We start from the raw sequence: 14,930 nt of genomic DNA, 5'->3' as shown, positions 1-14,930 counted from the left end.
TTCAGGCAACCATATAGTGAGAAAAGCTACCAGCGTTCGATTCTCAGCCATCAACCATCAATCTGCTCAGGCCAGCTCCGGAACGACGTCTTGTGCCCGTTGCCCAATCGAACGTCAGCAGTAGATTCTGACGGGATTTGGAATAATGTAAGGGTCCATTCACCTGCGCAGGAATTGTGCTGCCTGGCGCCTCGAGCCGTTGCAGCTCGCACGCCAAGTCGGCCGAGACGTAAGCTCCGCCGGACGTACTCGACCCCGACATCGATGATGCCTACCCGCGTGCATCCCTTGTTTGAGCACCTGCTCTTTGCGGTATCTACGCTCTGGGTGTAGTCTGAATGCGGCCCTGTTCGAACTTGTGATAGATTCGATGAACTTTTACATGCGCCGCTCACAAGCGAAAATCCAACAGAAAAACCTAGCCGAGGGAGAGTCAGAGCAGGATGATTGAAGTCGAGCAGAATGTTTATGTCGATGCCCCGCTTGCCTGGCCCCCAGTACACCCTACCCCGCATCCCCACTATTGGCCTCCAGCTCTAAGCTTAAGTTATGCCTTCGCCTCAAGATCTTATTTCCATCTATTATTTTAAACTCATCTTATTATATTACTATGAGCAAATATATCGATGACTTCCGCATCATCAATGTTTTAAGCAATACACCCCTAGAGATCCAGAAGACTTGGCTAGCTTACTTGACTTGCAGCCGAGTCGGCATGAATAGAAGGCGAGGTGACATATTTTTTTAGTTTGCGCAGAGGTTGTTCGCTCCGTCGGGCTTGGACTTTTTACGTGCATTGACACGAAAAAGACGAGAGCCGGATATTTGATCAAAGTTTCTGTGGCAAATAAAGCAAGAGTAAGGCGAAATGGCGGGCCTGGGTCACGAGGCAGGAAGAAAACGCTCTCAATTTGAAGCAGGTCCACCCCTTCGCCTCATTAGATAGGCGCTGCCGTAGTTCAACACAGGCACGAAGGCCAGCGAGTTCGATTCATCAAATCCATTCCATATGGAAAACACGGCTACAAAATATCTTCACTGGTGCGATTATGGTACACTGTTGTGGCGTTTTAATAAGCATATATTGCTAATGATACTGACTGGTAGTGATGATTGCTCATACGCGATGATGGAGGACAAAGTGTACTTACCGGCAAATGACAACAGAGGGGTCAAAAGGCAATCCGAGCTGGCGGCTTATTCCCCGCAGCCCAGCTACACGCCTTCCATGCATGCATATTCGAATCAAAGAAAAGGGTCAAAAGGCAATCCTCGCAGCCCGCCTATCCCCGCAGCCCGGCCCAGCTCCACGCCTTCCATCCCCGCACGCAAGAAAACCGGTTCAGAGCCCTCAAACCCCCCACCCCCCCTCCGGCACGCGTCCCCCATTCTTCTCATACCTCTCCCTCCTCACCCCACTCCCCAAACACTCGTTCGCCTCGCTCACCGCCTGGAAGCGGCGCCTAGCCTCGGCCCTGTCCGCTTCGGGGTGGCGGTCGGGGTGGTGCGCGACGGCGAGCCGGCGGTACTCGCGCCTGATGTCGGCGTCGGTCGCGTCCCGCGGCACGCCCATGACATGGTAGTAGCCGTACGGCGTCTTGAGCTGGTGTTCCATGATTTCGGTTTCGGTGGCGTTGGCGGGGGGGTGGGGAGGTTGAGAGGGGGAGCGGGAACCGTAGCCGGAGTCGTGGCCGGGCGAGGAGGCGGTGCGGGGGGCGCGCGTGCACGTGTTGTATGTGGTGTACTCGGTGTAGCTGGGATCGCCGCCGCTGGAAGATCCACCCGGAGCCCTGGTGTCCGTGTAGTAGCCGGAAGATGACGGGGCCGGACGGCGCGGGTCGGTGGGGTGGTCGTGGTGGTGGAACGAGTCTGGATGGCAGCTGTGGTCCGAGGGGTAGCCGCAGGATGGACCACCGGGCATCCTATACTCCGCGTGGAAGTGGGATGGATTGGGGTGGCCGTGAATGTGGCTGTCGGTGTAGGCTCTGGAGGGACCGTGGCTGTGGGGGTAGTGACTGGAAGAACCAGAGTAGTCGTGGCCGCTCGGGTAGTAGCCAGAAGAGCTTTCAGGGCCACCGTTGGTGGTGTAGAAGGTAGAGCGACTGGAGGAAGTACCCGCAGGGCCACGAGTCTCGCTGTAGTAGTAGCTACTGCTGTTAGGGTTGCTATCGCGGCGAGAAACGGAAGGTCTGTCGGACTCGTACCTTGAATACGCAGTCGGAGGAGGTCCCCGGCCGCCGTGCTGCGGCGGAGCCTCTCCACGGGCTTCCAGTTTGCGGTCTAGGGTGCAGACGCGCGGCATCGGGACCAGTCGGCACGCCTGGAGCTCCACTCGCACGCCGGTGAGAGTGAAGGCGCGCCCGGAGCTTTCGTGGAAGAAGGCGACGGGCTGACCATGCAGTAGGGCCAGGACGCTACTGGTCCGTGAGTACACGTCCAGAGCGGCCTCGACCATGCGGCAACGGGTAGGGACATCCTCGCGCAGGAGCCTTTGGATAATGAGATGCTCGATCTCTTCGGAAAGAGGGGAGTAGGCCATGCTGCTTACCTGCTTGCTTTGAGAGGAAGGACTTGATGTGGTTCAGTTTCGAAGTCGTTTGACTTGAAGTTGGAAGCTTCGAGTTGTCGGGACTTCGAGTTGTCGGGAGGAACTACGGTGAGGAACATGCCAGAAGAGTTTCGGCCGCTCTATAACAGGTCGTGGCTTGCTTGCAATAGGACTATGCATTGTGCAGAAATCCATGGAGCTTGAAAATGCCGCATTGTTCAGCCGCTGCCAGGCTTCCACAAAGAAACTTCTAGCCGGTCTGCACCAAGGATGGTTGTATACTTCAGTACCATGCGGTGAACGGCAGAGTCGTTTACCAATCTGAGGATCGCTACTTCTGCTCATAATCTGTAAGCAGTGTTTGGTTCAGATAGCGTAATTTGCTGAATTTCAGAAAGATTATGGAAGCGACAAATTGAACAAAGAAAAGCCGTGTGATTAGTTTGTAGTCCGAATCGAATGGGCGACGGGCTGAAGTGTTTGGAGTATCACGTGAACGTACTAAACAGATGATCTTAAAAGCACGTAGCAAACTTGCAGAGCTAATGAGCTGTTCAAAAGACGTATGCCAAAACTGTAAATGTAGGCCGATGGTGAGTTTTGCATACAGAGGCCGGAAGCAGCCTTTGCAGCTGGGGAGACAGACAGAAGATAGCACTTATCGGGTCTACTCCGAATGAAGTAAGGTGCAAAGTAAGGTAGTTTTGATGACCAGGAGCGAGGTGTAGAGGCTCTGCGGGTTGCAATGCATGTGGGTCCTAGAAGGCGAGAACGTGGCCATGGTCGGCGACAGCTGCACAATCGGAGCTGAAAAGCACATTCGGGTTGACAGAGTCATTGAGCTGCATCCGGAACCGGAAAGTGGGTACGATTTGCGCGGAGCCCATCTAACAAGGGGGTTGAAGACCGAGGCCAGATCGTAGGGCAAATCGCCAGCGGGCCGAACGAGAGCCGATCATAAGATAACCGCTGGGTCGGATCGTCACTGCAAAAAAGCGGCTTGACAGGAGTGGCACCGGCTCAGACGCGTTAAATGGCTGGGAAAGAGTTATCCGACTGTTTTCGGGTAAGGCGTGGAAACGGTTCGAGTTGGAAAGGTACAGCTGATGGGATTGCAGCAGCCACTGTTGCGTGAGGTAGTATGTGTGGTAGGATTTCACCACTGCGCGGGCGGGAGAAGCTTTGTCGAGGGAGCCAATGGCGGGCGGCGGATGGCAGCTTGGAGTAGAGCTTGTGCAACTATCGAAAGGAAGCGAGTCGTTCGCGTGGTGCAGATCAAGTGGACGAGTCTATTGATAGCCACGAGAGCCGTTATCTGCAGGGTCGGAGGTGGCACGGTGGATGACGGTTGGTTGGGCGGGTCGGCAGAGCGGCAGGAACGCGGCAGAAGGCCATGGCCGGGGGGCACCGAGACGGACGGGCGGGCAGTTCAACGGCTGCCGTCGCTTGAGGATTGGCTGGTTAGGGCGGTGGTGGAGCCCTGTCCTGCTTGGCTTCCCCGGCGCCTGCCTGTTCCGGCCACGCGAGCGGCGCTAGCCCTGCCGTGTCCTGCCCGAGAGCTCTGCCTGTGCAACTCACCACCTCTTCACTTCGGCCCCCAGCGTCACTGCGCTGCTCGATCCGCCTCACGTCTCCGCCGCCGCTCTCTCGCGTCTGTCTGTTTCGCGCAGGCTGCAGCATCTCCGAAACCGTGCCCCGGCCGGAGAAGCCTCCGCCTACGATTAAGCGCGGTTGTGCGCTGTCGACGACTGCCAACCCACAGCTCGTGCCGCATGGGACGGTGCCATCAATAGTTCTGTGCTCCCGCTCCGCGGCAGGGGTCCGATACCCGTAGGGCCAAGTCCAGCCAGTGGCCTTTCCGCATCTGGCCGTGTCGCCCTTCATATCGCCCGCTCCCTTGTGCGCATCCTCGCCTTGGCTGCCCGTCGCCGCCTGGACTTCGCCTCTGACCATCTCGGCTGCAGAACCGGGCGTGATGGATCAGTCCAGCTGGTCCTCCGCGCCGCTCTGGGCCTTGGGCCATCGGACCACCCCTCCCAATCTGTGTGCTGAGAGGGAAGCTTATCTTGAACCATTCCCGCCGCCGTGGCTTTGCCTTTCCTTTAAAGCCTTCCTCTCGTTTCCCTGGGACAAGCCGTAACCGACCATCGCTTTTTTTCTTGTACGGGCACTCGAGTGCTCCCACTCTCGCTACCATGTCCGGGACTGCCACAACAACGACGACTACCACGCCCCGCCCCAGCACGCCTGACAGTGACCGCATTGCCCCGGCCGCCTCGACCCCCCGCAATGGCCCTCCCTCCAACCCGTTCGCTACCCCCTACGGATCGATGCCCGCCTCGACGACCGGCTCCTTCTACGACTTCGGCGGCCCCGGCGTCACCACCCAGAGATTCTTCCGGTCCAGACGCATCAAAAAGGGCAGCGTCGAGCAGCCGTGGAAAGAGAAGAAGGATCCCAAGGCCAAGTGGGCCACCATCATCCCGCTCATCGGCATCCTGATCGGCCTGGGCGTCACCGGCGTGCTCATCTGGGACGGCCTGCGCAACGTCATCAACCACGAGTACTGTCCCGTGCTCGACGACGACTTCGCCAACGGCTGGAACAGCAAGGTCTGGACCAAGGAGGTCGAGGTGGGCGGATTCGGGTAAGTTCCTCGGCGGCTGTCATCGTCTCTACAGTTGTGCTGACGTGCCCACCCACCACAGCAACGGTCAGTTCGAGATGACGACGGACACGGACGAGAACGCGTTCGTGCAGGACGGCGTCCTCCACCTCAAGCCGACGCTGCAGGACCAGAAGCTCGTCGACACCAACAACGTCATCAACCTGCTGGACGCGGGCACGTGCACGGGGACGGGCTGGTCCAGCTGCGTGACGGCGACCAACACGACCAACGGCACCATCGTCAACCCGGTCAAGTCGGCGCGCATCAACACCAAGGTAGGGGCCAACATCAAGTTCGGGCGGGTCGAGGTGACGGCGCAGCTGCCGGCGGGCGACTGGCTGTGGCCGGCCATCTGGATGCTGCCAACGGACGCCAAGTACGGGTCGTGGCCGCGGTCGGGCGAGATCGACATCATGGAGGGGCGGGGCAACAACCTCTCGTACCCGACGGGCGGCAACAACATCATCAGCAGCGCGCTGCACTTCGGGCCCGACGTCGAGAACGACGCGTGGTGGACGGCCAACGTCAAGCGCAAGGCGAAGCTCACAACGTACGCGGCCGGCTTCCACACGTTCGGCATGGAGTGGAGCGAGCGCTACGTCTTCACCTACGTCGACACGCGCATCATCCAGGTCATGTACAACAACTTCGACGTGCCCTTCTGGGACAAGGGCCGCTTCCCGCTGTCCGACACCAACGGCACGAGGCTCGTCAACCCGTGGGGCGGCGCCGATTCCTCCAAGGCGACTCCCTTCGATCAGGACTTCTACCTCATCATCAACGTCGCCGTCGGCGGCACCAACGGCTGGTTCAAGGACGGCAAGGCCGGCAAGCCGTGGGTCGACCAGAGCGCGACGGCCAAGCGCGACTTCTGGAACGCCCGCGACCAGTGGTATCCCACCTGGGCCGACAAGGGCGAGATGCTGGTCAAGAGCGTGAAGATGTGGCAGCAGAAGGGGTATAACGGCTGCTGATCTGATCTCTCTTCCCTTTTCGCATTCCTCTTCTCTTTGATTGATGACTAAGGGCGCTGGGAAACCGTACACACGTTAGAAGGCACGGCGCGACGGGATGGCGGGGATCTCGGAGGATCAGGAGTCTGGCCGGACTGGGGACAACGAGCGGGCCTCACTAATTCTTTTTTTTTTCCTCCTGTTTGCCGCGCTTCCGATATATCACGAAATCACGAGAACAATAGACTGTATCAACTTCGACTCGAAAAAAAAGGTGTGCGATTAAGCACTGCAGACTCAGCCAGCCATCGCGCACGCGTGGCTTCAGGTACACCCGCGAGATACTTCAGTCCGGCAACAATCGGCGGTCGGTGGCGGGGCTGGTTGGCTGGCTGGCTAAATAAAGGTGATGAGAAAGCCGCCGGGTAAGTAACGTTGCTGGCTAGCGGCCAGCCACGTTTTTCTGCCTTCGCGCGGGTAATGATGAAACGGTTGCGATGGAGAGAAAGTGGCGCTACGGTGCGCTCCCTTCGTTCTCTCTTTTCCCGTTCGTTTTGCGTCGTGGCCGTGGCAGTTGTGTCGACGATGGATGGACGTTGGCCCTACACATATTGCTGTGGGTATCTCCATCGTGCGACGGCGAGACATTTTTTTTCTCCGCGTCTCCGCAAGCGCTGGCAATGTGTGATTTTCTCCGGTCGGCGGGATTTTGGGGTGGAGGCTGGGGGAGTGCGAACACGACCAGCCAGCCAGCCAGCCAACCCTGTTGGGCATGGCGTGGCGTGGCGTGCAGCGTCAGGCGTGGGGAGAAAGGAAAGTGGGGGGGAACTGACAGCGCTCGTTCTTCTTCCTCGTCTCCTCACCCTCCTCGGTCGAAAGCAAGCAGGATTCTTCGCTGCAATTTCGCAATCGCTTGTTTATCTGCTGCGACCGATTGATTCCTCGCTCGCTCGCTCCCTGCTCTGCAGAGTCGCAATCGATCCTGCCTGCTGCAACTCTCGTATACGAGCGACCAGGGAGGGGAATCGATCCTGCTGGCTGGCGCCCCCTGCTATCTTTGTCCCACACCCTGGGCGCTCGTGTCCGCCATGCATGCAATGCGCCAATAGTAATGCTGTTGTTGCCGCATCGCGTCGCATCGCATCGCATCCTGCAGCGATAGAAAATGGACGAGGGGGATAGGGTGCGGGGAGCAAGGAGGGTATGGAGTGGGAAGCTTGGAAAAATGGAAAAAAGAAGCGCTGTGGTGAAGATCGATCTCGCGAGACAAACTGCCGATCTGCCGACGGGATGGGGGCGAGGCGAGCCGAGGAAGAAGGGGGAGGGAGTGGAACGTGCCACTTGTGTCAATGCGATTTGGCAACTGTTGATGCCATGATAGGGAAATTCGCTATCACGTATATGCCTCGAATGAATATACATGTTTATTATGCCAACACCCCCCAGAAGAAGAAAAAACATTACCTCCCTCGCATGGGCCATTCCCATCTATGATCCAACACTACGTCTCCCAGCGCCGCATTCCTTCTCCTTTTTCCTCGTCGGGCTGTGCGGAGAAATTGAGAGACAGTTTCCAACCTAGCACGCTCCACGCTTTTTGCACCTCCCTCCGTTTTCTTTGCGGCTTCTCCTTCCCTCGTGTCTTCCACCACACCATAATCGTGTTTCCGTGAATCACCCAGAGAAGCAACACGAAGGTAACCGGCAGCGTGATAGCCCAGAATACAGGAAACAGAGGCTGGCCAGCGGCAAATTTGCCACCCATGGAAAACACGGCCGCGACGATACTAAACGGGACGGCAACTGTCGCAAGTTTTGTCAGTTGGCCAGCACTGCGTGCCTGCCTGTTGGCTTCGAGGGCTTCCGCCATGGATGCACGCTGAGCAAACATGCCCATCCATTCACCGAGCTGTGCTTCGAGGAGGCTTAGTTTCTCCTCAAGAATGCTCCAAGCCCTCCTCTCTTCCTCCCTGTCCGATTGTTTGTTCCTCTCTTCCTCCCTGTCCGATTGTTTGTTCCTCTCTTCCTCCCTCTCCGATTGTTTGTTGTCCTTGGCGTCGTTGCGGAAGGCCCAGCTGATTGCCTTCACTGCTCTCTTGTGGACCCTGATTCTGTGGGATGTGTCTGCCATCCGTTGGTAATCCATGAGAATTTTACTGTCCTCTCCTGCGTGGTGCTCAAACGCTTTTGATCCACTGTGTTTGAGGAGGTCAGCAAGCTCACCGTCGTGAATATCGGCAAGCTCATGGCCCATCCATTCTTCCCATACGGAGAGTATGAAGCGACGAACGTAGATTGTTGCAGAGAACGGGTCGTCGAAGAATATTTGTGGGTCATACATTTTCCGTATGAGATCCGCGCATGACTGGGTATGCGCTGGCTCTGATATTTGCCAGCTTGGATACCTCTCACAAGGCGAGTTGACCGAGAACTCTGACAGAAGTTGGCGGTTGTATCCACGATTTTCAAGTTCATAAACCTTGCCACTTTTTTGGTGCCGTATCTGCGCTTTCCGGGAGTCGGTGACTATGACGGCTAAAAGGATATCAGTGAAAGTTTGGCCTGGTAAACGGTTGATGGGAACCTACCTGTCCAAGAGTTACCCTCATGCCGCTGGCCCCAGAAAGAGATGAAGATTATAAAATGGACGGAACGACTCTCCTTGCTCAGTTGTAGTGTTGAACGGTTGAAGTTGCCGCTGTCGCCAATCTCAAGGGTGTAATTGCCATAGGCCTTATCAGCAAAGAACTCCGGAGGCAAAAGTCGGACTTGCGGTATCGGCACTTTCCAGGATCTCGAGGTGCGCTGTTCTGGATGCGCGTGATCCATGACGCTCAGATCCGTCCATTCGTCGCAGTGTGCCAGAAAGAATGCTGGAGGTATGTGAAGGTCCGCTCCTATCACATTCACAAGGTTCGCCTCCATTCCTTCAAGCATGATCAATCGCTTGTGCGGGTGCTCAGCCTCCGTAATCGAAGAGCCTCGGGATTTCATGAATAGGTCGATGGCATTTTCGGAATTGCGGATTCGGTCCTCAGCTTCTGGAGAAGACCATACGCGAACCCACATTTGGTAACTGTGTGCATTTCCGTCCCAAGGATGTTTCCTTTCCGGCGGTAACAAGCGATTTCTGCTCTCGACAGCATCCTGACGATATTGCTCGATTGCTTCTTGAAGTCCAGAATCTACATTAATGTTCAGTCATTATACGCATATGTATGGTATGGACGTTGTCCAACGTACCCTGTGTGTGATGTGGCTCCGCCATTTGATCGCAAAACGTAGCTTTGGTGCGGAGTGCCGAGCGGTTGACAAATGGCACCGGCAGTTCGAATTAAATACGACATACGCAACGCATCAGGATACTAAGATGCTATTTTTACCAAACGAGCAGTTTTCTTCCATTAAAAGCAAATAATACAGCGCATGAATTCATACATTGCGAGGCTTGATAAATCTACAATGGCTCATATGCCTCTTTGCCTCTTTCTTGGCCAAAAAAAGAAAAAATTACGAATTCATCGAAGCCTTCTATGCTAGCTAGAACTGATGGGGTTGATGCATTGGTCGAAACGGTCCCCGGAGCCGAACTTTATGGAGTCTTCTCTTGTATTCAAGACCAGACTTAACATACACGACTACTGGAGCAAGCTAAAGGGCACCATGGAAGTGACTGTGCTCGCGTGGCCACCTTTCTTTTTTCGGTTCTGGTCAGCTCGCCAAGATACAGCATTTGGAATTCATCCTCTTCGAGTATCACGGGTAAGCCACCCATTATCTCGCACATCAGCTCTGGTTTCACTATCTAATGGCGAGTTTACATTTGTTCTTTTCGCATAGTTAATTACGACGTCTGTAGAAGACGAAAGAGAAAAAATGCAGCATGGCATCATACTTTTGAACTAGCGTCCCTCATTTGGGTGCTCTCAGCTTGGTGCATCGTAATCACGCCTTCAGCGCTGTGACTCACCGCCGTAACTACCACTGACTTGTCTGAGCGGTCATCAGCTACCATGACGCCCTAGTAAGTCGGAGCTAAGGATGCTGCGAGTGCTTTTCCCGCCGCAATTCAGATTGTTCAATACAGGTGGCTGGGATTGTCAATGAAGATTTTCTTGCCAAGTTCCGAGACCAGAACCAAGGTATCACAACAGTACCCGCTCACTGCATGATTTGCGGCGCCACAAGCCCTCGTATCTTCATGCTCGGCTCGTCGCACATCAATTTTCTGGTTTCTTTTTTGTGGCGTTTATTTCTCCACCTTTCGACCGCCTGGGTACGCCGAGCGTTCGGATTTGGCTTATTCGTGATTTATTTTTCTGCGGCTGATGACTCTCTTGTAGGCCGACCTGCATTTCGTTGACTTAGCGTTTGTGTTGATTTTACCATTTCATCGTCGGCTCTGCAATTTGGCTTCATCATTACCGTTCATGAGTTTCTTGCGGAGTCGATACTCGCGGGGATTGCGGGCGCAGAAGAGCAGTTTGTGTGGTGCATGTTTCTCCTGACGACAGTCGTTTCCAGTCTTTCCCATGCTTGTCTCTTCATGTTGGACTCTTGCGGTTTCTTATCTCTGTGATCAACAACCCATTGCGTTCCAAGAAAGCGTCTGCCGTCCTGTGCGTCAACATCAGTGTATATGTGGTGAGCATTGGTGCATCTTCGATGCGAATCTGCAGGCCCAGAACTCGACCCTTATCTTTGGAGTCCCTTCTCATGGTTACTGATGCATGTCTCTCTCTTATCTGCATCCGCGAAACTGTATGCAGCGCACGACGAACAAGGAAGCCTGCAGACGATGGGCTCAATGGCTGCGGAGCAATGGAAGACTGCAGAGTCGACCATGGTCGACTGAACGGGATCCTCGGCATATGCTCCAAAGCTTGTCGTGTCGCTTGAGTAGCAAGATTATCGAGGACGATGCGGAGCAAGCGAGCGCACGACACCGGTGCTGGCCTCACTGGGTGAGTTGCCGAGCGCTTGGACCAGTGTGGGCTGTCATGGAATGGCGATGGGCGTTCATCAATTACCGCTGTTGCCCCGCCTCGGCCTCTCCTGCAAGTATTTCCGTCGAGCCCCTTGTTCGTAAATACCTGATTGGCTCGGTCTTCGAGGCCTATCCAGCACAAGCCTCTGTTTCACCTCGTTTGATCGTTTGTTTCGTCCTCTCACCTCCGTTTCTTGCACTCTTCGGCGTCTATTCAGTGAAGTCACAAAAAGAAAAAAACACACCAATGCCGGAGCTCTCGTCAGGCGGTCCGGCCACCCGTAACTAATACTGCTCAGCGATCAGGCACCCTGCTTCGCCGTTGCAACAACATGTAATTACGCGGGAACTTCCAGCGTCGGTGCGCGCCGGCAGCATGGCGAACCCCCATTGGTCCATGCACCTCCATGTTTTACATGATTCTCACGAATTGGACGCTCTTGTTGACTAATGGCAAACAACTGACCTTGTGCACATCTCGCTCCACGGCCCGGGTGGGGACCAGACTCCCGCTTCGGGAACCCACCCTTAATCAATCTGTAACTTGAAACAGCTGAGCCCGTATCCTATTCTTCTATAACAGCCTTTAGCTCCCGCGCCCAGCGAGACACCACCACCATCTCACTCACCACCGCAGCAGTCATTCATTCCCAGGCCGGCACCTGCCCAACCAACATTCATTTTTAAACAAACAACATCGAGACAGGCTTCTCACCACCAAACCACACATCAACACCATGCGTTCCACCACCGTCTCGGCCGCCGCCGCCCTCTCCCTCGCGCTGAGGGCGTCGGCCCAGTCCTCGGACGAGTCCTGGATCGACAACTACAAGTTCGGCAACATGTTCTACACGGGGCCGACCAGCGGCGGCGCCGTCATCACCAAGGCGACGTACACCATGGCGCCGCCCGAGATCCCGTGCGGCTACGCCACCGGCGGCTCCGTCAACGAGGAGCTGGCGCTGTGGATCGGCGCCCAGCCCAACCCCACCGGCAAGGACGTCCTGCAGCTGTCCTTCGTGCAGCCGCTCATCAACTGGGCGCCGGACCAGCAAGCTACGTGAGTGACCATGTGCGAATGGGAGAGGGAGGGGGCGTGTGTGCTGATGATGGTGAATGGCAGTGGCTGCGACTCGACCAACGAGAACTGGTGCATCGCCGCCAGCGCGTACCATCCCTGTAAGTTTTTTCCCGTCTTTTTGTCGTCGTCTTTCCGTTTTTGATCAAGGAACTGACCAAGAAAACAGCCGGCCAGGTCAGCCAGACCTACCAGCCCGTCGCCCCCGGCACGTCGCTGGACTTTGAAATCGCCGTCGACGAGGCCAGCACCAACATCACCCAGAAGGTGTGGAACGGCGGCAAGCTCATCTCCGAGCAGTCGGATAGTACGTGGCCCACCCACTCCCACCCCCTCCCCCACCATCGATTCTCGTTTGCTGACAACTTCCATTGCACAGACCCCGGCATGAAGCTCGAGGTCTTCTACTCCGGAAACGAGTGCTACGGCGCCGACTGCGGCACTCTCCAGGGCTACAGTAAGTTTTGCTTATCCTTTCGTTGGAGGGGAAGTTCAGTGAGACTGATTGTATTTCCCAGGCTGGAAGAACGTCACCGTCCACCTCGACCAGGCGGACGAGGCCTTCGGCAACACCCTCAGCCTGACCGGCGCCTCTTCCGACGGCTTCTCCACCTCCGACGGCGGCAAGACCTGGCACGCCGACGAGATCAAGATCAACGAGGACTACTTCTATCAGGATGGCTCCAAGACCGAGTGCTCTTCTTCGTAAATATTGACGTCCCGTGAGGTGATGTCTTTTTCGGACTTCTTTGTATATAGCTTAATGAAGAGCTCGATGGTGATGGTGGAAATCTTGTGTATTGTTTCGTGCTGATGGTGTGATTGATGCGTTTTCCCCGTGCCCCTCCTTCGAAAATCAAACACCGTCGAAAGCCATCACCAAACCTACAAGGAGACAGAAAACATCCTGGGTGCAATGCTCTCCCTCTCCTTATCTTTCATATTCTAAGAGGGAGGCTGTTTAGTACCATCACATTCCCGCCATGGCATCGGATGCGAGGGCTGATGACGTATCGTGTGCGTCGCCTTTCGCTCAACATCGATATCCCGGGACTCCAAAGGAGCATACGGAACATTCTAAGTTCTGAGAGCGAAGACCCAAAGGTCGAGGTTTTCTCTCACGCGCGGAGTCTTGGTACCCCGAAGACGGACGGTTCAAAGGTCGCAACCGTAACCATCGACCTTCTCCAACAACGCTTCCAGGGCGTGTCATCGTGGACTTGGAGTCTTAAGTACGAGGAGTGCTCACATTACTTCTTGGATTCCATGGTCATGAATGAGGTCGAGGACAACGAGCTCGTCGTAAAGTATGTATAATTTTACACGTCTTATAAACCAATCGCAGTCTCGCAAACGGCGGCTGAGCAGTTACTCGCTATGGTCGGCAAGAGGTACTTGACAGGAAAGCTCGTTGAGAACCTTTCTTACGGCCCTCGCCATGTTCAGAGATGCAAAGCTGGAAAAGGTTCTAGGTCATCTCTCTATCTCTTTTTCCGAGATGAATACCACACGTACTGCGCAACCAAGTATCCTCAGTTAGTTATCAACGGACTTTTGTCGACCTGCTATAGGAACCAAGCCCAGGCAAGCGGACCAGAACCGGGCCCCGAAGTGATGATGGTAGGAAAGCTGTCTGCCATTCACGAATGCTCTCGATTGCACGAAGGTGTACATCACATCGACAAGAACCATTCAGAGATGGTTGATTCTCCACGGATGACACTGACTGAATTGTCATCCGACGGCTTCTGAGTGGCGTGACTGAGACCATCGGTTGTGGTGTTGAACTAGACGGAGTTCCAGACATCTCTGATGGAGACACTAAACCCCCAGCCCCTGGTGGACGAACAAGATTCATCACTCATCTAAAAGTTTTAGACGTGGAACATGGTGTCAAGAGACGGACTGCTAGCCTCACTGACAGACATTGGGACCCATTGAAGCTCAATGCCAAGCATAGGAAGGCAAGGCTAGTCAATCACGCACATGACATAGAACTAGCTAGCTATAAGAATGCCAGAGGAACGTAAGAATGAATCGATAACGATTCGGCTCTGTTCTGACTCTGATACAATTCATATTGTCTATCTTGATCCAATAACCTCACACATGGAGCGGCCCCAAAAGTTTCAACAAAGACCGACCAAAGCATTCATCCACATATTCAAGTTCGCTCCGGCTGCACATAGTTGACAACGGATTCACTACGAAGTCTTCCCAATACCACTCTAGATTCCGTTGCGCCCTCAGTGATCCTGGCTTAAAACCTTGGTTCCGATCGAAATCGGGCGTCAACGGAAGGAACTTGGTGTAGGAAAATCGACCCTCGTGAGATACATCTTGCAGCACCCAAGAACAGATGGCCTTTTAGACAGACCACGGTGCAACCCGGGCATCGCTATATTTTCTTTGCGCCATCAAGGAGCAGCAATTTAGAAGCCATCCCGCAACTATGTAATGACATTTCGACTAAACGTCTGTCTTCTAGACGAGGAGATAGTATTCGAAGGGACCTGACAACTTGATAACAAGCATTTGAGGGCATGTTGAAACTGAAACACCCAACGGTTAAAACATGTTTATTCATCGATAGATGGGACGAATATGGTAGCAATCTGCCGACCTAGACCATGGCCAAACCCATATCTCGCAAATGAAACAAAGCACCCGGGGATTAAACGCAAAATCTGCTTTTC

General features: G+C 54.9%; 3 protein-coding genes across 3 annotated transcripts; 2 read left to right on the top strand and 1 right to left on the bottom strand.

The window, feature by feature from the left end:
* Positions 1-1,351: 1,351 nt before the first annotated feature.
* SLS55_007205 (uncharacterized protein) lies at positions 1,352-2,539 on the bottom strand (the record flags this gene model as incomplete). The annotated part of the gene is made up of 1 exon (XM_066778626.1): positions 1,352-2,539. One exon carries the CDS (start codon positions 2,537-2,539, stop codon positions 1,352-1,354), a length of 1,188 nt encoding a protein of 395 aa, XP_066631063.1.
* A 2,204-nt stretch (positions 2,540-4,743) lies between these two features.
* Positions 4,744-6,190, top strand: SLS55_007204 (uncharacterized protein; the record flags this gene model as incomplete). Its single annotated transcript, XM_066778625.1, has 2 exons — positions 4,744-5,195; positions 5,257-6,190. The coding sequence occupies 2 exons, from the start codon at positions 4,744-4,746 to the stop codon at positions 6,188-6,190; spliced, it is 1,386 nt and encodes a 461-aa protein (XP_066631062.1).
* Positions 6,191-11,893: 5,703 nt separating this feature from the next.
* SLS55_007203 (uncharacterized protein) lies at positions 11,894-13,551 on the top strand (the record flags this gene model as incomplete). The annotated part of the gene is made up of 6 exons (XM_066778624.1): positions 11,894-12,216; positions 12,280-12,335; positions 12,404-12,541; positions 12,614-12,691; positions 12,753-12,939; positions 13,296-13,551. 6 exons carry the CDS (start codon positions 11,894-11,896, stop codon positions 13,549-13,551), a joined length of 1,038 nt encoding a protein of 345 aa, XP_066631061.1.
* Positions 13,552-14,930: the final 1,379 nt, after the last annotated feature.

Source organism: Diplodia seriata (assembly GCF_021436955.1).
Source record: "Diplodia seriata strain FDS-637 chromosome Unknown scaffold_7, whole genome shotgun sequence".
Lineage (NCBI taxonomy): Eukaryota > Fungi > Ascomycota > Dothideomycetes > Botryosphaeriales > Botryosphaeriaceae > Diplodia > Diplodia seriata.
The sequence above is the reverse complement of the archived record's forward strand: the minus strand, read 5'-3'. Positions and strand labels throughout refer to the sequence as shown.